This window comes from Macadamia integrifolia, chromosome 2 (assembly GCF_013358625.1).
Source record: "Macadamia integrifolia cultivar HAES 741 chromosome 2, SCU_Mint_v3, whole genome shotgun sequence".
Taxonomy (NCBI): Eukaryota; Viridiplantae; Streptophyta; class Magnoliopsida; order Proteales; family Proteaceae; genus Macadamia; species Macadamia integrifolia.
Genome location: NC_056558.1, coordinates 40,525,364 through 40,549,629, shown reverse-complemented (window position 1 = coordinate 40,549,629; position 24,266 = coordinate 40,525,364). Strand labels below are relative to the sequence as shown.

The window sequence follows — 24,266 nt, the reverse complement described above, 5'->3', positions numbered from 1 at the left end:
GGGTGACACTGTTGTCGGGAGATTCGTCGTTGAGATGTCTGCTTGGAACAGGCCTAGGTGGCTGAGCTGAACTAGTGCGTGGCACTAAAAGTACCGAGTCGAACTAACGTATGAAATCTCGCACCAGTGCATTTGTAGCTAATACCTGCAACTGCAAGCTTTTCATCTGCTCTTCCATGTTCGGGTGATTTACCCGGGATGATGGGACATGGCGGGATAGCTGAGGGTTCTGCTCGCGGTGTTCCCCCTCTCCCTGGGTAACTTACGCATCGGGCCTGGTTTGCTGGGGTCCTTGTGGAGGGGTCTCTGCTGGGACATTTTCCTGCTTTGCCATTGGTGGTGAATGGGGATGTCCAAGTGGTACTTCGCGAGTGGATCTTGCTAGCGTTGTCGTTGAAGAAACAACCTTCTCACTCCTTAATTGCATTGGTCCAAGGTGACTTTTTGTAACAATTCCCATAGATAGCGCCAATCTGATGCGAAAAAAATTGATCGGACGATCTTCCCTACAGTTCCTGGTGCTTTGGCCAACCGGCATAGAAGAGATGATAGGGGAGAGCTGGGCTGACTCGACGGGAGACTCTCCGATGCCTAAGTCAGATCTTTCCACAACAGATGCTCAAGGGAGCTTTTCTAGTAAGAGAAGTGAGTGATCGTCCCCTCTGATGGAGGCTTACCTTAGTATTTATAGGCTGTTGATGGAGGGCAAGTGAGAGACGATTGTGAAGAGTCCTATTTAGGTATGGAGTCCTCAAGGGGAGTGGCTCTGTGATTCTGAGAATATTCCCCCTCTTATCTTGGAAAGGCCAACCGTGTGATGTCTATGATGACGTGTAGAGGATAGAGTCCTGTCCTCCAAAATAGGGATTACATTCCTTGAATGTAGGGGTGGACGAAAACACGTTTCTGGAAACATTGTTGTTGACGTCGGGCCGAGGTAGTGCACGGCCTGATGGAGGCCGAGGTGGCAGCACGGCATGATGGAGGCCGAGGTGGTAGCACGACCTGTTGGAGGCCGAGTGGTAACACGACACGATGGAGGCTGAGAATGCAGCGCGGCATGATGGAGAACGAGGTCATAGCACGGCCTGATGGAGGCTGAGGTGGTAGCACGACACGATGGAGGCTGAGGTGGCAGAGCGGCATGATGGAGGCTGAGGTAGCAGCACGGCCTAATGGAGGCCAAGGTAGCAGCACCGTCGGATGAAGGCCAAGGTGACAACACAACACGATGGAGGCCGAGGTGGCAGCGTGACACAATGGAGGCCGAGTTAGCAGTGCGGCCTGATGGAGGCCGAGGTGGTAGCACGGCCTAATGGAGGCCAAGGTGGTAGCACAGCCTGATGGATCCCGAGGTGGTAGCATGGCCTAATGGATCCCGAGGTGATAGCACAGCCCAATGGAGGCCGAGGTGGCAACACGGCCCGATGGAGGCCGAGGTGGCAGCACAACCCGTTGGAGGCCGAGGTTGTAGCACGGCCCATTGGAGGCCGAGGTTGTAGCATGGCCCGATGGAGGCCGAGGTGGTAGCACTGCCCGATGGAGGCCGAGGTGGCAGCACGACCCGTTGGAGGCCAAGGTTTTAGCACTGCCCGTTGGAGGTCGAGGTGACAGCACGGCATGATGGATGCCGATGAGGTGGCAGCACGACCTGATGGAGGCCGAGGTGGTAGCACAGCCTGATGGATCCCGAGGTGGTAGCACGGCCTAATGGATCCCGAGGCGATAGCATGTCCTGATGGAGGCCGAGGTGGTAGCACGGCTTGATGGAGGCCGAGGTGGTAGCACGGTCGGATGGAGGACGAGGTGGTAACACGGCCCGATGGAGGCCGAGGTGGTAGCATGGCTCGATGGAGGCCGAGGTGGTAGCACGGCCCGTTGGAGGCCGAGGTAGTAGCACGGCCCGTTGGAGGCCGAGGTGATAGCATAGCCCGTGGAGGCCGAGGTGGCAGCAAGGCCCAATGGAGGCCGAGGTGGCAGCACGGCATGATGGAGGCCGAGGAGGCAGCACGGCCTGATGGAGGTCAAGGTGGCAGCACGGCCTGTTAGAGGCCGAGGTGCCAGCACGGCCTATTGGAGGCCGAGGTAGTAGGTCAGTTCTGTTCAGGTTTGCATACACGCTTCAGTGGTGCTGAGGAAGGGGACATATTTTGCCTCATCAGAAACTGTTGCAGGGGAAATCTATTGTCGACCTTCAACGGTACAGGTTGTAGCAATGTCGATGACTCTTAATTAAGGAAATTAACATATCTACATTTAGAGTCCAGCGCCTTATGCGCCCAAGTTTTCAAAACCCCTAGATGTGGACTATCATGTATAAAACAAATTAGTTTAGAGAGGATGTGCTCCATTTCCACCCTCCAACCAAAAGTAAGGCCAATTCAAAAAATTATCACTGTCCATTAATTTAGCAAGTTCTAGTAAGTCAGTGAAAATGCTATCGATAAACCATTCTTTGATCCAATATTCCTGGAGCCCAATCAGAAGTCCCATTGCCACTGCATCAGTACCCTCTCCTGTCATGAAAAAATCAGCAAGAGAGAGTAATCAACCGGAATGAGAAAGAAGTGATAGTGCCCATCCAAACTTAGTTAAAGATTTATCAGTGACAGCCGTTATGAATAAACACATGGGCCCGGGGAGGTAAGGGCCAATAGATGTGAGCGGTGCAACCACATTAGGATAGTCAGTGTGACCAATCGGCCACAGATTATAGAGTTAACTCATTTTAACTATCCAAGCACACACCTGCTGTAGAACCTTAGTTGGTGAGGGGGGAGGAGGCTCCAAATTAACCCTGTTTCTATGCATCCACAATAGGTAACAAGTTGTTATTAGAAAGATGAAGAAAGTGGATAATTCAACCAAGGTCAAGTTACAAGAGTTAAAGAAATACATTATTAATATAGAAACAAAAGTTAAGGGTAAAGAAGTTGGTCTAAGGCCTAGTGGTCTTGCTGCCCAGATCCTTTGAGCAATATCACAAGAGAAAAACAAATGAAACAATGCCCTTGGTGACATAGACCACAAGTTGTGTCCATATCCATCCATCTATGCAGGGTGTCTTTTGTGGGAAGTCCATCCATTAACAATACCCAAAAGAACAACTTAAATTTAGTGGAATTTTGAGTTTCTAGAAAAAGCGTCACCATTGTGAGCAAGGCAATAAACAAGAACACCTGTGTGAGCATCCATTAGTGTTAGTATCAAAGCTGGACATAAGAAATCTAGCAACAGATTTGGTAGTTAAAATGCCATTTTTGGAAGCATGGCACCACCATTGATCACTAACACCTTGTATAGGAAGACACAAAATTAGATTAGAGATGTTGTTTGGCAACAAAGATCTAATCAGAGATGAATTCCAACAGTTATTTGAAATAGCCTGACTTACTAATGTCACATGAGTTGAAGTGGATTGAGCTTGAAAATGAGTAATAGAAGTAGAAGAATTATTGTAAATCCAAGGATCAGTCCAAAAGAAAGTATTGTTCCCATCACCAATAATTTTATGAACCATTTGTTGAAGGTTATGTATAATGCTTACAATTGCATTCCAGCAAGGAGAGCCTTTGGTTTTCAAGGTTTTAGAATAAAAAACCGACCTATTTGGAAAGTATTTAGCCTGCAACATATGAGCCCAAAGGCTGTGTCAGTGACTCTCTATGTTCTTAATCAAGAGCGATTAGGTCAGTTTTGACGGAATTATCTTTCCAAGAAAAGATCTCGGAGAAGAGTGGCGATGCGTTGATTCTCCTTTTGTTTAGGGTCGTCTACAGGGTTAGGAGGAGGCTTGGAAAGAGAAAGAAGGCTAGTGCAGTGCCTGTGACAACTAACATTGGTGATTTCTGGCCTGTGAGGAGTGAGGCGGAGGCGAGAGTATGTATGCTTTCGGCTTCCAACGCTCTTATTGAAGACAAAACGGTCGATTTTAGGGATTATGACGTTACAACAATGGTGGAGGTCGAAGTCTTCGTAAGAGCATAGAGACAGAGAATATAGCTCAGATTGGGAGATTCGTCGGAGTTCGACTGAGAGAGAGAGAGAGAGAGAGAGAGAGAGATTTGGACGTGGAATAAGAAAGTGATTCTTTTAGAGTAATTAAAATTTCTTTAATAGAAGATTTTGATTTGCTTAACATAGAGGCCGAAAGAAGAGAGAGAGAGTTTACGAAGATGAAAGAATAAGGAAGTAGTAGGCAAAGGATATCATAAAATATATTTAAAAAAAGAAAGAAAGTGAGAGGAGGGTGAGATTTCAAAAGGAAAAGAAAAGTGTGTGTGAGAGGGAGAGAGAGTTAAAAAAAGGAGGAGAGATAAGGGATTTAGAGGTGACTTGTGAGAGGAATAATAAAGTAATCTCTTTTAGAATATTTAAAAAAATTGAGAAATTATTAAATAATTAAATAAATATAAAAGGTAACAATTATTTAGAAAGAATTAAAAAGGTAAACAACAAAGAAAGTGAAAAAATAGGGTATTTAAATAAAATACAAGGATAAAGTAGTCAAAAAATTGAGAAATTATTAAAGTATTAAATAAATATAAAAAGTAACAATAATTTGGAAAAAATTAAAAAGATAAACAGCAAAGAAAGTAAAAAAAAATTAGGTATTTAAATAAAATACAATGATAAAGTAGTCAAGTAAAAGATTAACTATTTTATAAAGCTTTCATCCCACGCATTCTTTGTTTTTTATTTTTATAATTAATTTTTTTTAAATAAAATGTAAAACTCTACCCCATCACCATGTAAAATTCTATCCCGCCATTTGAAATTTTCTCTCTCCCATATTATAAATAATCCATACGAGGACACATAGCATATGATTTGATAGGGCCTTTATTCTTTTTCTTTAGTGAGCCTTTTTTTTTTCTTTCTTCGTTTGTATTGTACCACCGGGCCCCACAAAACCGCCGTGCTAAGGATCCATGGATCCACTCGCTTCCCAGTTGCCACTGGAAATTCGGAACTTCTCTGTCCTCGCCGATTCAATTCCCGAAAACCTCGTATTCTGCGAGGCTAAGTTCAAACTTCAAACCTTTCAAGAGATACTTTGCGTTTGATCATTTTAAACTACCAATATTTCACGGCAATGGCGAGTTCTGAACCTTGTAAGTTTCTTGCTCTTTTTATCTTCTGAATTCTTATTCGATTCATAATTTCCGTTTTTTTTCTGGGGTTTTTGTTTAGTTCTTTATATTCATTCGCTTTCTTTGCTTCTGAATGATCAATGGAGATTTATGCTTCGAATCTGTACAGGGACCCAATTTCCCCAGTTCAACCGAGTTGAATCGGAGGGAGTCAGCAGCAACGTTTGTTCCTGAGACTCCTAACGTTAACCAGATCACTTTCACAGTGATTTCTTAGCTTTAATGGCTCTATTGTTCGTTAAACTTCACCAGAGAAAGCAAGAAAGGGGATTGAGTTGACTCGTTATTGTGAGAAATCGAAAGAAAATAAATGAAATTACACAGAAAACTTTCTCGTAAAATGAATACTTGGAAATTGAGACTTGACGCAGTTATGAATCTTTTAGAGAGAGAGAGAGAGAGAGTTTTAATTTAATTGAAAGAGAGTTCAGTTCGATAGGGGAAGAAAGAGAGAGGGACAAACTTGACCAGAGAGGCAGCCGCCGGGGAGGGAGAGAACAAGGCTATTATTTAATATTATTTTCTCTCTCTTAAAAAAAAAATGAAAAATAATAACGTGCCTTGGTGTAGAATACACCTTAGTCTCATAGAGCCCTTTTACCCTTCTATAAAACTAGGATTCATAATTTATTTATTTATTTATTTTTTTTAGAGAACTAGGATTCATAAATTGAACAAAGAAAAAAAATATTTGTAGAACTAGAAAAGGATTTAGTTCCCTGTGTGGCTGCTTAGTGTATGCTACATCTCCTTGTGTCCATTTCTCTCCTACCACAATAGGGGTAGATATGTCATTTCATAGGAAGAAGGAAGAAATAGATAGAGGGAGGCGCTAGCATACGCTATGCAGCCTGGCAGTGGTCCCCCATTAGAAAATAGAACCCCTAACAAAAAGACCAAAAATAGTAAAACTTCCTAGATGGAATTAGTTAGATCCCAAAACTAACTAAAGATATATCTCTAGAAAAGGGTCCCACGCACAAAAATACTAAATAAAAAATCTAGAAGAGGGCCCCACAAAAATACTAAATAAAAATGCTAATTTGGTATACCCCTTATGGACCTTAAGTTTGGGCCAGTTAATAAGTACTTAAAACGAGGCCATAATTTTTTGACATCAAAACAAGACCACTTACTGGATTGGGACTGAATTATTCCCTCTTGGATCATAAAAATTCATCTTTGAGTTTTAAGAACTGTAGGAAGAACACTTTGATGGGTGCTTGCAACTCTTTGTCTTCAATGTGAACAAAATTTAGAATATGAAGCTTTGACTGCTTGTCCTTTGTCTTGAAATGTGGGATGAAGAAGCAAATTTAATTGGATCAATGATCAAAAGATCACCTATGTTCCTCGTTGATGCAACTTATGTGGTTTGCTCTTCAACATTAACTTGCCCACTTCTAACTCAAACATCTATGGCTCTTCTTATTCCTTTGTCCAGTGTTCAACAAGATGTATAAATTTCTCATAAGAAGCATCTGTAAGCGAACATGGGTAGAGTTTGACTTCAATTCCTCAAATTGTCATCGAGACTTAAGTTTCTCTCCAATCTTTTGTAAATTCTCTTGCACTACCTGAAGTTTGCGGCAGACAGCAAGCATCATGTTAGGATCCATAGGATCTACAACCATATTAGGATAGGCTTTGGTACCAAGTTAATGTGCAGTCATTGATGTGGAATCTGAAACATGCAAATTGAATATGCACGATGCTTGGAAAGCGATACATGAAACACATGACACACCATAAGTGCTTTACCATACTTTATGGTTTAACATTGGATTCTTCAAAACCAAGCATAAACCACCTATTCGGGCCATGACATAAACAACCACTAGGTGCATTCCTTGCCCAAAGCAGACCTTAGGCACCTCGATTAATATTAAGTCACGACTGGAGACCCACTCAACAAGTGCCTACATTGACTTTATATCAAGGATGAACTCTCTTTATTAGAAAAATCTCTTTTCTTTTTGGGCAACCTAAGACCTGTTCAAGTAGATGCTTGGGCACTAAATGTAACGCCCCAACCCCATTAACCTTGCACAATATTATCCTCTTTGGCCTATGGGCCTCAAAGCTTTAAAACGTGTTGTGCCATGTTAAGAAAGCTAGAGGTTATTGATTAGCTCAGTAATCTCTTCCTAGGCGATGTGGGACTAAAGTTTGCACACTTTCATTGATATTCTAAACCTCTTGGTACTTGCCGTATTCTTGGTGGGGACACCTCACCGATCTCCCATGCGGGTCCGGTACTTGCCGTACTCTTGAGTCTCACAAACTTTTCCCCTTTCGGCACAATGTCCCCGCTGTGGCCCCACACACTTTCGGGGTCTGCTCCGATATCATTTGTAACGCCCCGGCCCCTGGCCCCCGGCCCCACATGCTATCGGGGTCTGCTCTAATACCATTTGTAACGCCCCGGCCCCATTAACCTTGCACAGTATTGTCCTCTTTGGCCCATTGGCCTCAAGACTTTAAAACGTGTTGTGCTATGTTAAGGAGGCTAGAGGTTATTAACTAGCCCAGTAATTTCTTCCCAGGCGATGTGGGACTAAAGTTTGTACACCCTCACCGTATTCTTGGGTCATAAATATGTTCTGCCAAGTTTCCCTAGAGATTGGATTGTGCTATGGTGCTGTGACATTGGCATAAGCATTATCACTTGCTTCCTTAAACTAGTACACGCTAGACACAACACATTATACACATAATTACTTGCATTTTATATTGAGATGTTAGTGTTATGATATTACATCATTGATGCATGCTTTGTGATTTCGTCCTAAGGGGTTATCATTATCCAATCAATGCCCTTTGGGGTTGTCCACTCCACACTTGTCATGCACATTGCTTTTCCGGTTGCCATCTATGATGATGCGTGTCATGCTTAGATTCATTGGCAATCAGGCCACACTTGCTCGTTCATGCTCAACCAAAAATTTACTTTCTTTTGTGGAAAATAGAGCCTCTAGTGGGTGGAGAATCTTCACGCCCTAGTAGGGTTGAGAGCTCACACGCCTGAACAAACACTACTTGGAGGATGGCGATGGGAGAGAGAGCTTCTTTCTCACTTCAGCTGAGCAAGCCACTAAATCTGCGGTTGGAAAGTTATCCTAAATATTAGCCAAGTAGATTTGGAAACGCTGCTTCTTCCGTCACCATGCAGTGTATATATGATTTCTCGATGAATTCCTCTAATGAGTGATTTTACGTGGATAGTCTTGCTTAACATGCTTGAGGTCGTCTTATAAGAGCTCATTCAGCGATGAATGAATTCAGTTCCCTTGGTCTGTGGTTTAACAATGGAATGGTATCTCTCCCTGCTCTCTTTGGTTGACAGTAAAACTAAGGTAAGAGAGGTGAAAATTCTCAACCTAAAAATGGGACTTTTCTAATCATTACCTAATATGACTGTGTGACACTAACTCCAAATCATTCTATTTGTATGTTGTCCATTTATGTGCATATTCTTTAGGGTATCTTGCGTATCTCCATTATGACACAATACGCAATGATACGTCTCTTAAAATGACCCGACCAATTCAGCGATCGATACTGATACTTTAATCCTTTCTCCCACTCATAAAAGAATTGCATGTACTGCTTTGGAGTGGCCAATGCAGGTAAAGTACCAAGTTGTGGTTGTGCTTGATAGTGTGCATAACTTTCATACCGAAACGTAACGAGTTCTTGAACCTTGGTTTAGGCTAAATCCATGTAACTCATGCAAAAAACATGTCTAAAAATAAAGAATTAACCAAAAAAAAAAAATTTTTTTTTGAAGGACAAACCTTTCTGTGGAGTTCGTCTTCAATCTGAGATCTAGGAGTGTAGATTAATATTTACTTATATTGTTTGCCTTGATTAGAATCATTTTTCAAGGATTGACCAAACCCCCAAGTCAATGGTTTGAAAGAAGAGGAAGAAGAGAGTTTTTTTTTTTTTGGGGTGAAAAACATGGATGGTATGCTCTGTTTTCAGTCCTTGGTTCAAATTCTGACACCCAATGTGGATTTTAATGGTGACTCAACACATATCGAGCCAATACAGTTCAATACATATATATACTCTCTAGCTTTTAAAAATAATGTCTCATATCACATTGATACCGATCGATACGGTACGATACGTACCAATACTTAAAGTTTAAACCATGATTGTAGGTGATTGCTTCTACAGTGTTGAGAATGGTATGGCAGATGCCCGCCTTGAGGAAGCCTACTAAATTTCCTATAAAAGTCTCCTAGTGATGGGTGCTTTAGATTCTCATTTTATTCGCCAAGGTCTGCCCTCAACACCCAAAGAATGCTATTCTGGCAGCTGTTTAAGCTAATCTGGAGAAGTAATTTTGTGATGGAATCCCTCCAGTGGAGTAGGTTGAGGAGCAGCTTGCTGATGTTAGTGATGAGGATGGTCCTGATACCTCATGGTGCTCATGTCTTATGTTAGGTTCCATCAACGGAGGTTACCAAGAATGACAACGATGAAAAGTCTAAGGTGTTTACTACTACAGTGGAAGTTCAAATGGAGGGTGAAGAATTCAACGATTCTGTTGCAGAAGACTTCTTGGGTACTTCCTTCACTCCTGATGATGATTGTGAAGTTGACACATTGAGTTTGTCACCCATACCCTTCAAAGAGAGAGCTCAATGGATGGAAGATTATATTCCCAACTGTCAAGAGCTGCTAAGAGTTTGTTACGGCCTTACGGGTTAAAGTTGGATGTGCACCATGCTGAGCCATTCTTTCATTCGTGAAAGCTCAACACTTGAGATTGAGTTATTTTAAGCCGGGGAGAGTTGATGCACATCTTATCACAAGAGAAGAGAAGGACCGCTATAGGAAATCAGCTATCGGTACTATGGTACAGTCTGGTTGAACCAGATCCTTGGTCTGGTCTATGGGTTGGTTCATGGTTTGGTTGAACCAAACTTCAAGTCTTGCACAGGAACAGTTGAGTATTTCTGGATTTTTTTCCTAAGGAAAATGTTCTGTCCAGGAGCGTGGTCTATGCCAGTGCTCCCCTGTGTCTGTCTCTCTCCTTCCTCCTATGAATGACATCTCTGCCCCCTCTTTGGGGGAGGAGAGAGAGATGGACCCAGGGGTGCTGGTGAAGGCCACAATCCTGGACAGGAAACTCCTCCCCTTTTTTCTTATTAGCAAGTAATGGGCTAATTCTATTTTGTATTTTCTTTTTCTTTTAGTGTTCTAGAAGGCTGGACAGCTGTCTAAGTCTCAGCCTTTTAGGCCTAAGTCTTAGTATTTATCCCTTGTACGCAGTCTAGAAAAATTTCTGTTTTGTTTTCATTATAATTCTTTTGCTTGTGCATTAAGAGTTTGTATATTTCTTGTACTGTTGCTCTTCTATAAATAAAGAAAAGGGTCATACACCCCCCAGAAGCCTCGATTTGAGAGAAATTTAGCCTTGAGCTTGTTGAGTTCTGTGGATTGAGAATTGCTCTACTGTGGGATGCAGTAGGGGAAACCTTTGTGGAAGGCTAAGGCTGGAGTTGGTCGGATTCCTTCTCCACAGTAAGGTGAGAGGCATAGCATATCCTTTTATCTTTCACTCTTCTTCTTCTTCAACTCAAAGTCGGTTTCTAAATTAGACCACTGCTGGTAAGAAAACAATTCTGTTTCAGTTCTGGTTATCATTCCATAAATCTGATAATTACTCTTATTGATTATTCCTATTATTTTTCTAACCACGAGTTTGGTTTATTGTTGTGAATCAATCTGATCTCACCTAGGCATCAGCCTGAGGTTTGGAGTGGCCTGCGTGTGCAGGTTCCTAATTCTGTTGAGCAAAATTCTAGCCCCTGTAGTTGATAAGCAAAACCTTAAACCCAGCTTCAGTTGCAAATTCTTGATAGTTTCTAAATTCTGAACCTGCTTAGTCCTTGTTTCAAAATCTTATTTTTTGAGTGCACCTTCTAATTGTTTCAGTTGTTATTTCCTGACCAGTTTCTAATTTGGTTTTTGAACTTTCTATTTTCAAAGACAGTGCCATATCTCTGGACCCAGCTGTTGGATTTATATAACAGTTTTGGGATTCTTTATATTACTTGTCGCCTATACTTGACCAGAATTTCAGAGGGACTTGATTGTCTGATCAAGAGTTGCTATGTTTCGACCAATTCTTCATTGTTTTTTCCCTGCGATCCTACCCATTGGGCAGAAAGAAACCTATTTCTAGGTTAAACCAGATTCTATTAAATTGGTATCAGAGTACGGTAGATGGCAATACTAGGGCTCCAGATCAAATACCTGATCTTTCCACTTGAATGCTTGAGATGATGCAGCAACTGTCCGACTGAATGTAATAGATCATCGGATTAGTTCTCCCACTCCTGTGCATGGCGGTTTTGAATATCTTGGAGTTGAAGTAGGATAACCATGGTTCAAGATCTCGCCTGGTTCAAGATCTCGCCGAGATTTCGCTAATATCTCGTTTTTTTTAAAAGGCGAGATGAGATGCATGGCGAGATACAAATTATACAAAAACTTGACCGAGATCTCAAGAACTCGACCGAGATCTCGCCAAGATCTCGCCAAATCTCACCAAGATCTCTACTTTTTTGAAGAAAAAACATTAAGGAGCATTGATTTTGGTGCTTTTGCTTGAGGATCTCCATTCCTACACTCATTGAAGCTTAAAGAGTAGAGAATATTACGTCCTTATCCACATTTGGAGTCACTTTTCTTGTGTCTTTTAAATTCTTATGATTATGTTGCGTCATGTGTTGATTGTGGAATGTGGATTGTGGAATAGAGCATACTAGCCTAAGATCTCAAGAGTTGGAGACTACATAGGGTACGAAGTCAAAGTACAACTTTAGGTTTGATTTTTAGAAAAAACTGATGTTTCCATTGTGTTTAGAAGGCCTAAAATAAGGTAAATACCAACTTTCAGGGGCTGCAAAGACCATACAGCCACTGAGACTAACCATCGAGTCGACCGGGAAAAAATACATGATCCCATCGAGATCTCTCTTTTTTGGATTAGCAAGATGGGAGGCGAGAGCGAGATCTTAAACCTTGAGGATAACCGATAACCAGCGTATTCTGCAGCTAATAACACTCAAAGGTTTATGGGAAGTGGGCCACATGAAACGTGCCACCACTATCCTTTAAATATCACATGCATTCTTACTTGGAAGGTGGCACACCTCAGTATGCTTTGACGATACTCAGAAGGTGAAGTTGGATCTGAAGGAGTATAGCGGGAAGCATGAGCCCAGGTGCTCTACGACTGGTTTCTCATGTTTAGCTTAGTTGTCAAGGTGACCCAAGGCTTTGGAGGGGCACCTAGGAGCCCTAGGCATGTAGTATATAACTGTGTAATTTAATAAAATAATAATTTTATATAATTATGCTTATATGCAACTTAGAAACCATATCAATGCAATATGATATAATTATTCTAGTAATGACTTAATCTGAGAAAATCAACATATAATATAAGCATATTATAATAAAAATTAAAAAGCAAAAAAGGCGATAAACATAGAAATCAATGTAAACTTGTGAAGTGTCAATAAGGCATGATCTCATCTTGGACCCAAGAAGAGCTTGGACACCTACGCTGTGCTTTGGTGATGCCTTGACAACAATGGTGTTTAGAAGATTTCTTCGATTGTTGGACCTACCAAAGATCAGGAAATTGAAGTTGGCCTAAACAGAATTAATTGGGGCCGCACGTGAATGGTGGAGAACATATGAGTGAAAGTTGGTGCAGCATGGCACAACATGCACTACTTGGGCTTAGATGAAAGAAGAGCTCAAGAGTAAGTATCTCCCTCAGACGTGTAGAGTTTGATTGCAAGATCTTTTGAACTCCCTCGGCAAAGTTCTTTATTTTTTGTTGAGTACATGTGACGGTTCGGTTCACTTTCTTCTCGCACTATTATTGAAGAAGAAGATATACAACTGATCTACCGATTTAGTTTATGTCTGCAACCAGAGATCAATATGGTGATTGGTGTGATTATATATTTGATCTTCAAAATTGTTTCCAAAAGGCTCTACGTGCCAAAGAGTTATTGAAATTCCTAGTGAGGCACTATAGTTTCCAAGCCGAGGAGTAGAAGGGCACCTAACAATGTTTTCTCTAATATTCCTATGGCTCGACAAACACATGCTCTTACAACTACCAAGAATGACAATGATGAAAAATCTAAGGTGACTGCTTATACAATGGAAATTGAAATGGGAGCGAAGAAGTCGATGATACCATTGTAGAAGACTACTTTTTTATATCCTTTACTGATGATGATGATTGTGATGATGACACATCGAGTTTGTCATTCCGCCTGAATACATCGAAGAGCGTCCTCCCAAGGTTTAAAGTATCAGTATTGGGTATCGTATTGGTTAGGTGATTTTAGGAAACGTATTGTATTATATCAGAGATACACAAGATATGCATGGAAATACACTTTTGGAGCGAAAAACAGTATAAATAATCAATATATAACATGTATCATGCATAAACACTAAAATAGAGAACAATGTATAATGAGATAAGTACATTCAACTGCAATTGTTATAAAGGATGAGGTTTCTTACATATGGTAAAGTCTATTTCCATGAAGAGTGTTGGGGTGGTTCAAACTCATAGTCATAGTTGTAATAAAGTGTCTAGGCGACTCAAGGCCGGTGGAGAAGGTCCAAAAATAAGGTGGCACCAACAAAGTGACCAAGGCATCCAAGCTGTCCGCCTAGGCGACCAAAGTACCAGGACGACAGTGCATCACCTAGGCAACTATGCTTTTATTTGGAAGTGTCTTCAGGTTTAGGAGCAACTAGGATGATGTTGTGCACTGACTGAACGTAAACACAATATTGAAGGGATTTTTATTAAAAAAATCTCTTTTTTATTTTTCATTTTAATTATTTTTAAATTCCAAAAAATATAAAAATAAATAAATATTACTGCAGAATTGCAATTCATAGATCTGATGTAGATCTACTACATATAATTTTCTTAAAGGAATAGGACTTGGTTTCTAAAAAAAAAAATGAAGAAATTTCTTGAATCACAGTACATATCCTTGCAAATGGTAAAGTTTGATAATATGAATGGGTTAGTTTTACCTAAATCCATCAACTTATAGCAAAAAATAAGTAAAAAAATGATTTAAACAAAAGAATCAAGTTTTTGAGAAACCCACCTTTTTTTGTGAAATCTAATTCAATCTCTGATTTCCTATGTTGAATGGTCCAACTTAGGGTTTTAGGCACCTTTTGAATCTCTTTTGAGAGTAGATTAAAACCCCAAATCTATGCAAGAGAAAACTTAGTTGGAGGCAAGGTTTAGGACTCTTGGTTGGTTCTCCTCTGTGTTTTTTTCATTTCCCTACATTATGTACTCGAAGCTGAAACTCACATGGGCCTTTAATGGCTGTATTGATATGTATTGGTATGTAGCGTACATATTGCACTGTATAGGCTGATACGGTGCGATACTTACCACTTAAAAGAAAAAGATACATATCAGCCTGTATCGTACTAGCAAACCCAGCTTGAGGAGAGGAAGGAGTGAGAAGCTCAGCAGAGGACATTGGGAAGTGTTCAATGTAACCAAATGCCATGGCTATTGAATGGATAGATAGGGTTGAAGCAACTGCTTTAGCTTCTGCTGTCTAATCTCCTTCCTGAGAAAGCGTTAGGAGAGATTAGGAATGGATAGAAAAACCTAACCTTCACGAACAGATGCATTCCACAGTCTAAGTAGCCATTCTCAGTCCACAGATCCGGGTTTGCAGTCATCGGCTGCAGTCAAGAGTGAAGAAAGGTATCGATAACACCAATACCCATATGCATCGGCTGATACGATATGGTGCAAAACTTTAAACCATGTGTGCTCCATGCTTGGAAGATTATATTCTCAACTTTCGTGAGCTGCCAAAGTTTTGTTATGGGTTAATGGGTTGTGAAAGAGTTCTTCAAGTCTTGAAATAGGGCTAATCCAATGCCGCTGGTATTGTTACTGTAGTTGTATAGACCAAACCGCGCTTGATCAAATCATAGTTGTCATGGCGTCGCCTAGGCGTCTCCAAGGCGGCGATTTGGCGTTCTGGTGGAAAGAGAAGTTCATGGCAGTGCTATGATTTGCGTGACTTACAAATGGCGGTCGCCATTGGCTGATAGGCGTCCCCATGGACGCCAGGTCACGCCTGATTCACTAAGCGGTCGATTTTTTGTAAAATGTAGGGTGATTTTGATAGGGCTATATTGATTTTTGATGATTTGATATTGCATAATATTGGTTTTATATATTATAGGGTATATATTGTAGGCTTGTAGGCTTGTAGCATGCTAAATAACTATAGAAAATAGGAAAAATAAAAAATGACACATGGGCGATTTGACCGCCATGGCAACGCCATAACGAGCGATTCATTGCCAAATCGATTAGCCACCCCTCCATCGCCTTGGATCAATTTGACGCCGTGACAACTATGGATCAAATAACTTGTGGAAACCATTGTTTAACATTCAGAGCGAGTTGAAAGTGGGAAGATGAGGAAAGTTCGGTTGTATTTGTGGCAGTCTCGTCATTAAATGAAAAACTGGACCGAAGTCTGGTTGTTTTTTCTCCATGAATGATTTGAAAACAGGAATCATAGCTGCAAATTCTACTAAGCTCATTCCTCAACTCTCAAAAACTCAAGGTAGAGTTTTTCCAAGCCAGGGAGAGCTGATGCAGATCTCATCACAAGAGAAGCAGAGGGCCTGCCGCTGTAGGATATCAGCTATTGCTTCTGTGGTTTTGGTTGAACTAGATTCTTGGTCTGGTCTTTGAGTTGGTTAATGGTTCGATTGTACCAAATTTCAAGTCTTGCACAGAAACAATTGAAGATTTTCTGGATTTTTCTTATTTGCAAGTCATGGGCTAATTTCTATTATGAACTTTCTTTTAGTGTTCTAGAAGGCTGGACAGTTGTCTAAGATCACGTTTGGTAGTCATTCTGTTCCAGAAATGACGTTTCATGTCAAAACCAGAATTTTCTGTTTCCGTGCCAAAATTCTGTTTTGGAACGAAACTCAAATGTTGGGACATGGACACATGGTAACCATGTTCCAACATTTCTCGTTTCTGGCATATTTTTTTTTACCTGGTTTGTTTAAAAGAAAAACGGAAAAATGAACTGTGGATGCCAAACGGAAGATTCTGTTTTCTTGTTCCCGTAAAACGAAAAAAATGCCAGAAACATTTTTTTTTTTGGATGACTACCAAACACAGCCTAAGTCTCAGCATTAGTCCTAAAGTCTTTGTTTCTATTCCTTGTAAGCAGACTCAGCATGAGTTCTATTTTTCTTGAACTATTGCTAGTCTATAAATAAAGAAAGTGGTCATAGCAGTGATAGCACTGCCACCCTCCACACACAGAATTTGTGAAACAATTTAGCCTTGAACTTGTTTAGCGAGAGATAGAACATGTTTCTGAGGGATTCAGAACTGCTCTACTATGGATGCAGTAAGGAAACCTTGGTGGGACATGCTAAGTTTGGAGTTGGTGGGATTCCTTCTCCACACAGTTAGGTTAGAGGCCTAGCATATCTTTCCATTTTCTACTCTTTTTATTCAACTTCAAAGTCAGTTTCTGTTTTAAACCCGCAGGTGATAAGAATACAGTTGTGTTTCAGATTACTCTTGTTGATCATTCCTACTATTGGTCGAACCACAAGTATGGCTTTGTTGTTGTGAATCAATTCTGATATCACCTTTGGTTTTTAGATTTCTTAGACATCAGGCCTTTAGTTTGGAGTGGCCATTGTGCAGGTTCCTAATTTTGTTGAGCAAAAGCCTAGCTCTTGCAGTTGATAAACAGAACCCAACTTCAGATATTCATTCTCGGGAGTTTCTAAATCCTGAACCTGCGTAGTCCTAGTTTCTAAATCTTATTTTTTGAGTGTACCTTCTAATTGTTTCAGTTGTCCTATTTCCTGATCAGTTTCTAATTCTTTTTTGGGAACTTTCAATTTTTAAAGGCAGTGCCTTGTTTCTTGAATTTTCCATCATTCAAAATTTTGGGGATTCCTTCTATTACTTTCTTCTACACTCGACCAGAATTTCATAGAGATTTGGTCCTCTGATTGAGAGCCACTATGTTTCAACCAAGTCTGTCATGTTTTGTGTCCTGCGATCAGAATCTAAATGCTATTGGTAGGTTAAGCCAGATTCTACATTCACTGACTGCTTGCTCTGGCCTCAAGACCAGATTCTAATACATTCACTGACTGCTTGCTCTAGCCTCAATAGCATGATTATAGACCGAAATTTAGGTTGAAATTTCTGAAACCTAGTTGAAACCAGGTATTTTTATTTCTGGGCCTATTGCTAGAAATTCGGGCTGAAATTTCGGAGGTTTCCAAATTTCCCAAATACCTGGTTTCCTCTCGGGTTCAGTTGAAACTGCAGAAATGTGTGAAATTTGGACCTAAATGTGAGAAATTTCCAAGATTCAGAACTATGCTCTATAGTAGGGCTGTAGGCATTCACTTCGGGATGAATGCATAAAAGTTAAACATGGAACAAATTTAATGTGCTGGCCGATAATGCGATGTTGCTCAAGTTTAGTACTTTTTTTTAATTGTGGCCTTTCTCATATGGTATTGGAAGATTTTCATGGTTTCCATTATGTTTTATTCTGTTTGTGTGATAATATTTATATAAACAGGCAGAAAAGGAGTAGCAGAGATGGTCAAAGGAAATATTAGGAGGTCTTTGTCTTCTACATAACCCAATTCAATTTGATCTTGAAGTTCGAATGTCAGTCAATTGTAGTTATCATGTAAACCTGCTTTGGCAGTTACTTGAGGATTTTGAATAAATGGAAGGGTCAGGGCTGGTTGATTGAAGTAGGGGCAATTGGATTTTATGTCTGGTCAATGCTTTTAGGTGTGTAGCAATTGGTTGAACGAATAAATGGTGGCTAATGGTGTTTTATGATGAGTTATGGATGTGGAGTTGTGAACAATTTGGGGAAAAAAAAGCAAGTTCGATAGAGAAGTTAATTTTTTTAGAAGAAAATCTGCTACGATGCAAAAGATGGTATAACAAAGAATTTCCCCTTTAGATTCTTGAAAGCATCACACCACATTTGTTTCAGAGATCAGATTAGCTTCATGGTGGATGCCATGCCTAACTTATTATGAAAAGTAGTTGGGTGATGGTTTTATGTGCAGTTCAGTTAGGGAGGCCTCTCAGAATGGCTTCAATATCTACCATGGGTTGGATGAAGTGGTGACCAAATTTAGTGGACAAGTATGGCCCTATGCCCTGTACTCAGGTGTCTAATTTCAGCCAAACAAAGTTTTGGCGATGTTTTTTTTTAAATTTATTGGAAAATGGTTGGAAACAAGGGAACATCTGAAGAGAAGATAGAAAAATGACAATACATTGGATACATAATTGAATGTTTCTATGAAATTTGACACACAGCCTTGTTGTCTTCCAAGTGGCAAATTTAGTGGTGACCAGCATTGTGAACAGGTATGGCCTAGGATCCCCACCTATATGTCGATTTTCACTCCAAATAGACTTGCCCCTATGGTTATTAAATGCTTGGAGAAATCATTAATCAAGTTCTTGGAAATGGTTTAAATCAAGTGAAAGACTGAAAATATAAGAAAAATGGCAATACGTGGGTTGCATAATTGAATTTCACTATGAAATTTGTCCCCTCGGACCTTGCACATGCGGGACACTCGTGCACCGGGTAAGCCTTTTTTTTTTTTTTTTTTTTAAATTTGTCACATGGTTGTAATTTCCAACAGTTAGAATATGTGGATGGGAAGGAACAATGAGATGAGAGTTGGAGAAGAAGAAGTAGAAGAGGAGGACAGCAGGCAATGGTATGGTGGATTGGTATGTTGTGAGTAAAATCTCACTAACACCAAATATGTTACTTCACTAGCATATTTACAGGAAATTACACATACCTCCCTAAGGAGGGAAAAAGGAAAAAAATAAAACATAACATGACAAGTTACTAAACTACCCTTAGAGCAACATAACTAGTGTCTCTAACACCAACCACCCTCTATGTGGTGTAGATTTTGTGCACCATCAAGGCGTTAATTTTTATGAGCTGCCTAAATGATCTTTTTGGCAAAGCACCACTAGCACTAGAGACCCTTCTATGGACATCAAATGACGGACTCTTTGCCTTAATAGATTTAAGCTCCAAAGAACATTTCATTACCGATTGATACAGTACCCATACTTTTGCCTTTTGCTATTGCAAGTAACATTTGATTTGTGAGGAAACCAAATTGAACCAGACCGTTAAGTTTGGGACCATGGAATAAGGCATGGAAAACTTATTGGAATAATACATACGTCAGGAAAAAAAATAAAATGAGGACAACTCATGATTGATTGAGTACAACTACAACCCACAATTAAATTAGAAGTTTAAATTACAAACCGAAATGAACAAATTGATGTCCAACATCAAATAAGGTAATAGAGATAAATGTATCAAAGTTCCCTGCTATTTCTAGTATGGCTGATTTGAATATGTTCATTAACACAAATCTGATGGGTACCATTGTTTAGTTATTCAGCACTGTTACTATTCAACACTGTTTTCTTTGCTACAGAGAAGAGCTGGTCTATTGGATCTGTTGATCCCCAATTGGGTGCGGAGAAATTCGATCCTTTCAATTGTTCAATTGGATCTCCTCGACTTGAACTTTCCCTCAGGTTCCTGCTCAGAATAACTCATTCTTCACCCATTATTTTTGCTCTTTTTGAGATATTTTATGTCCATCTTGTCTATGCGCAGCCCATTTTATGCATGACTATTGAATTGGTCGGTGGACCGTTTGCCTATAACAATTGAAACTTGGAGTTGAAACCATAAAGAAGGACTTGCACCATCTATCTCCCATTTTTCTGAGTTCCCAGATATTGATTAGCTAGGCGTCTGCAAGTTTCAGTCTTCTGCAATTTGCCTTAAGGAATACCAAGGGATGGCTGTGTTGTTTGTGACTTCAAGATGCTTAGTTGACCTAGTGATGTGTTCAGGGTTGGAAAGGTTGGAAGAATAGAGCACAAACCCCCAAGAACAGAATCACAATTCACAATGATCCGAGTCAGACACAGTATTGCTGAATACAGATAATTAAATAAAACAGAATCTAACAGTCGGTTGGATCTGAAATTTAAATCAGATAACCCATTTACTAAGATGGTCAGTCCCTCCAAAACCAAAACTCAAAACAGATCCAAGGGTGGGATCTGCTGTAATGGTACCTAACAGAATCAGACAATTGGCCATTAACAGAATTAGAAAGTAACAAAGAAACTGGCATTACTCCCAACGGATACTCTGATGAACATCAAAATTTAAATACTAGGAGCGCTAGCATTGAGGAACAACATACTAAAAGATGGTATTCATACAAGGGCTGGATTACTCAAATGAGTAAGTTACTTCTTCCATCCAGAATTAGTAAGTAAATAAAACAGTAGTCATTGCCTTGCTCATCAGTGGAAATCAATCAACATATGAGGGCCAGGACGCAAGGAGGCAGCGGAGCATAATATCAAGCACACATACTAATAAGTATACTAATAAGATGCCGTCTAAGAGACAAGTTATTGTCAAAAATAAATAAATAAAATAAAATAAAAACCTGTCAAGCAGAACCGAGAGTGATAACCATTGAATAAACCTGCAGTTAAAAGTTTAGGACAGAACAGCATAACAGGATATTAAACCCAGGAAAAACCGAAGGGGAAATTCAGAGAAACAGTCAATATTACCTTGCTGGAATTTGGTTGACAAAACATGCAATGGACAAGCAAAATAGGAAGAGAAAAGGTAGAAGAAGAGAGTCCCAAGTTAGGATTCATCATCAACCTCTTCAAAAGCTTCACCACCCTTGACTGTTACTAATTCACCATAGGAGCAAAGTGTCACAACCCGCCCAACGGTCTAAGGCCGTGACAAAGTGCTTCAAAAGAAGACTCCATTCTTTCATTGTCAAAAATTGTGGGCTAACTCCTACATTTCTTTTATTATATATATATATATATATATTTTTTTTTTGGGGGGCGCAGAGAAGGAAAATATATTAAAGGAAAGAGAAGAATACAACACAACAGCCAAATTGGCAATTTAAGGGAGGAACCCTTGACAACAAAGACAAAGCATCTAACAAAGATTGGGGGGTGGCGGGGGGGGAGGGAGAAAGCTAGCTTGCCTAAGAGGATGATACAACTAAAAGCTTGGGGGGGGGTGGGGTGGGGTGGGGTGGGGAGAAACAACTACCAAAAGGGTGATACATAACAAAATTGGGGGAAGGGAGAAATAAGTGGAAGATCCCAAGAAGAGGCAAGATGTCTGTTTCTAAGAGTTTTGGGCTCACAATGTGAATAGAAAGAATTCTATTTCTAATCTCCAAAGAGATGGATTCCCAGACATGCTCAATAGTATGCGTCGAGAATGTCCATCTTCTTTTATTTCTTTCCCATTAACATGATAAATCACAACTGTTAGGATTTAAAATGTAACCGCAAGCGTACGGATCAGTGTAGCTACGGGTCGAACATAGGGAGAGCAGCCACTTTATTTTTGGCTTCTTTTAATAATGTGAAAGTGAACCGATTAATGGTTGTGATCTAATTCTAACTACCGTCCTAAACATATGTATCTAAAATAACGTCCTAACCATTCGTCATCTAAGAATTTAAATACGCAAGCCACGCAATTAAAATTAAATAAATAAATAATTGAAAATAAAACGCACGCAATTAAAAAGCAATGAAGGAACAAAAAATGCTGAAATAAAAATAAAGTAAAAGAAAGGGGATAAAGCTTGAGAGAGGCTCACAAGTAGGTTTCTCTACTTAGCCCGAGGGATGCATCATAATATGAGCTTCCCTACTTGACCAGAGAGTCACTCTTACAAGGGTTACTCTACTTGGCTTTAGGGAAAGGGAGACAATTAAAATAAAAACAATAAAATGATGGTTCTATGGCTAAGAGGGGCAAAACCAACACATACACTAGCCATGAACCTTGGGGGAAAGGGAAAACAATAATGTAACGACTAAAATTAAAATCTTAAGTAACGAAAGATAGGGTAGTCAGAAGAGAGAATGAGAGGGGGGAGAGAAGACTATTGAAGAAGCCTACCTACCTAAATCAATGCTTGAACTTGATAGCTTGGGTGACTTGAGATATTGCCAACCCTAAAAACCAGATCTGGAATAAACCAAATCTGAAATTTCTAGGCCTGGAGAAAACATATCTTGAAAAAAAAACTGAATTTGAAAAAAAAGAGATGCTCCACCACTCGTGATCTTGTCACCTAGATCTAAGCCTAGAACTATAACTTAAAAATTACAACTCAATTGCATAAATCATAAACATAAAAGGCTGAATAAAAATAAAAGAGTGCTTGCATTAATTGAAATAAAAAGCTATTACAAAAGTGATTAAAGCAAAAACAAAGAAGAACTAAAACTAAAGAGAGAGAGAGAGAGCAACTAAAAAAAAAACCTCAGAAGAATAATGAAGTGTCTCCCCTTCTCTTACATGAGTTGTATTTATAGGGAATGGGGAGGTAGGGTGACAAATTTCTCTTTTCTAATAAGGGGAAATCCACAATTGGTAGGTAAAGTGCTAAGGTGGAGGAGAGAAGAGAAATAAACTTGGAGAAATTCCATATAATTTTTTTGCTTATTTTCTTTCTTTTTTTATTTATTTTTTTCTTCTTTTTCTCTCTCTCTTCAAATCTTACGCAACTTTTGTTGGCCGATTTTTCTTTCCCTTGGACGATTTTCTTTCTTGCTTTGTGTGATTTGAACAATCTTCTGGTGATGATGTGGAGGAGAGAAGATTTGGACAAGATTATTTCTCCTTTTTTTTTTGTTTCCTTTTTTTTTTTTCTTCTTATGTAAGAAACCCCCCCACGATTTTCCTTGCTTTGAAGATTTGAACAATCTTTTAATTTGATGTGGAAATCCCCTCCGTGCCCCTGGTGCTTTAAGTGATTGAAAAGCAGGAAATTTTCAACAAAATTCTCATAAAAAAAAAAAAAAGACAACCATGAGATTCGAACTTGAGACCTCCTGGTGAGCAAGGGAATTTTTTGCATCATAGCTCACCAACTACACTAGGTAGTTGTTGGAGTGATATGACGCTCGATAATGCTTAAGACCTTTAAAATACAAAACCTATAAAAAGAGAGTAAAATCCAAGGTAGCTCCATTCTAAATATGTAAAAATGCATGCTTTACTAAGATTTCACACATAAATGTGCTCATCAGAATTCCCCTACACTAGACTTTGTTAGTCCTCGAGCAAAACAAAAAGAAAAAAAAAAAACTAAAATATAAGTAACAAAAAACCTAACTCACTTTCGTAGTAATCATGGTTGCACTTAGTATTATGTGCAACAAACCTTTAAACCCTTAGGTCACCCCTAGTGGACAAGTTGTGTCTCGTGGGTATTTGCAGTGAATATACACTCAAATTTCAGAATAAACAAATCCCAACCTTGGCTAAAGGTAAGGGTCATACCTAATCCGGAGCAAAGATAATTTCTCGTACAAGGGACCCCCACACTTGAACTTTTATTACCCCATATCAATTGCAGGCACTTGCATATTTCTTAATTTGGAACTCACTTCGTCTCTTTCAAAACATTCTTATCTTAAAGCAAAACCACTTGTGAAGAAATAGGGAACCAAAGATTAAGGAGTTGGAGTGTCTTTGATCAAATATCCTACCAAGCATTAATGACATTTGCACTTTTTTTTCCGGTTAGTAAACTCTATTCTACTCCACTACTTTTGGCTTGAATGACATGGTGGAGCAAACACTAGACACCCAAGTTAGTATATAGCTTCACTTTTTGCATATGCTCATATAAACAGTGATGCCAGAGTTTTTTTTTTTTTTTTTTTTAAGAAGTTTCCTCCCTAAGAGTTTCGATCAAGTCACCACGCTTCCTGAGGTGCAATGCTTTGTCTAGTTCCAAGGGAATCAACTCTTACTCTTCTTTATACCACATTTCACACTTTATTTAAAATTATGCATTTGTCAACTCATGCCAAACTAAAAATAAGGTCTCAACTCCAAA

General features: G+C 39.7%; 2 protein-coding genes across 5 annotated transcripts in view; both read left to right on the top strand.

Annotated features, from left to right (window-relative positions):
- Positions 1-24,266, top strand: part of LOC122063131 (putative hydrolase C777.06c) — a 90,328-nt gene that overhangs the window by 9,750 nt on the left and 56,312 nt on the right. The window lies entirely within an intron of this gene.
- LOC122063115 (E3 ubiquitin-protein ligase RNF144A-like) overlaps positions 4,880-24,266 on the top strand; it is a 39,144-nt gene continuing 19,757 nt past the window's right edge. The window contains exons 1-2 of one of the 2 annotated variants that reach the window (XM_042626810.1): positions 4,881-5,114; positions 19,773-19,875. Coding sequence is in view for 1 of the 2 variants with exons in the window: in XM_042626804.1 (XP_042482738.1) it covers positions 5,096-5,114 (19 nt within the window). In the remaining variant the exon portion in view is untranslated. Of the gene's footprint in view, positions 5,115-19,772; positions 19,876-24,266 lie in introns of both variants that reach the window. The other variant, XM_042626804.1, reaches the window with a different exon arrangement.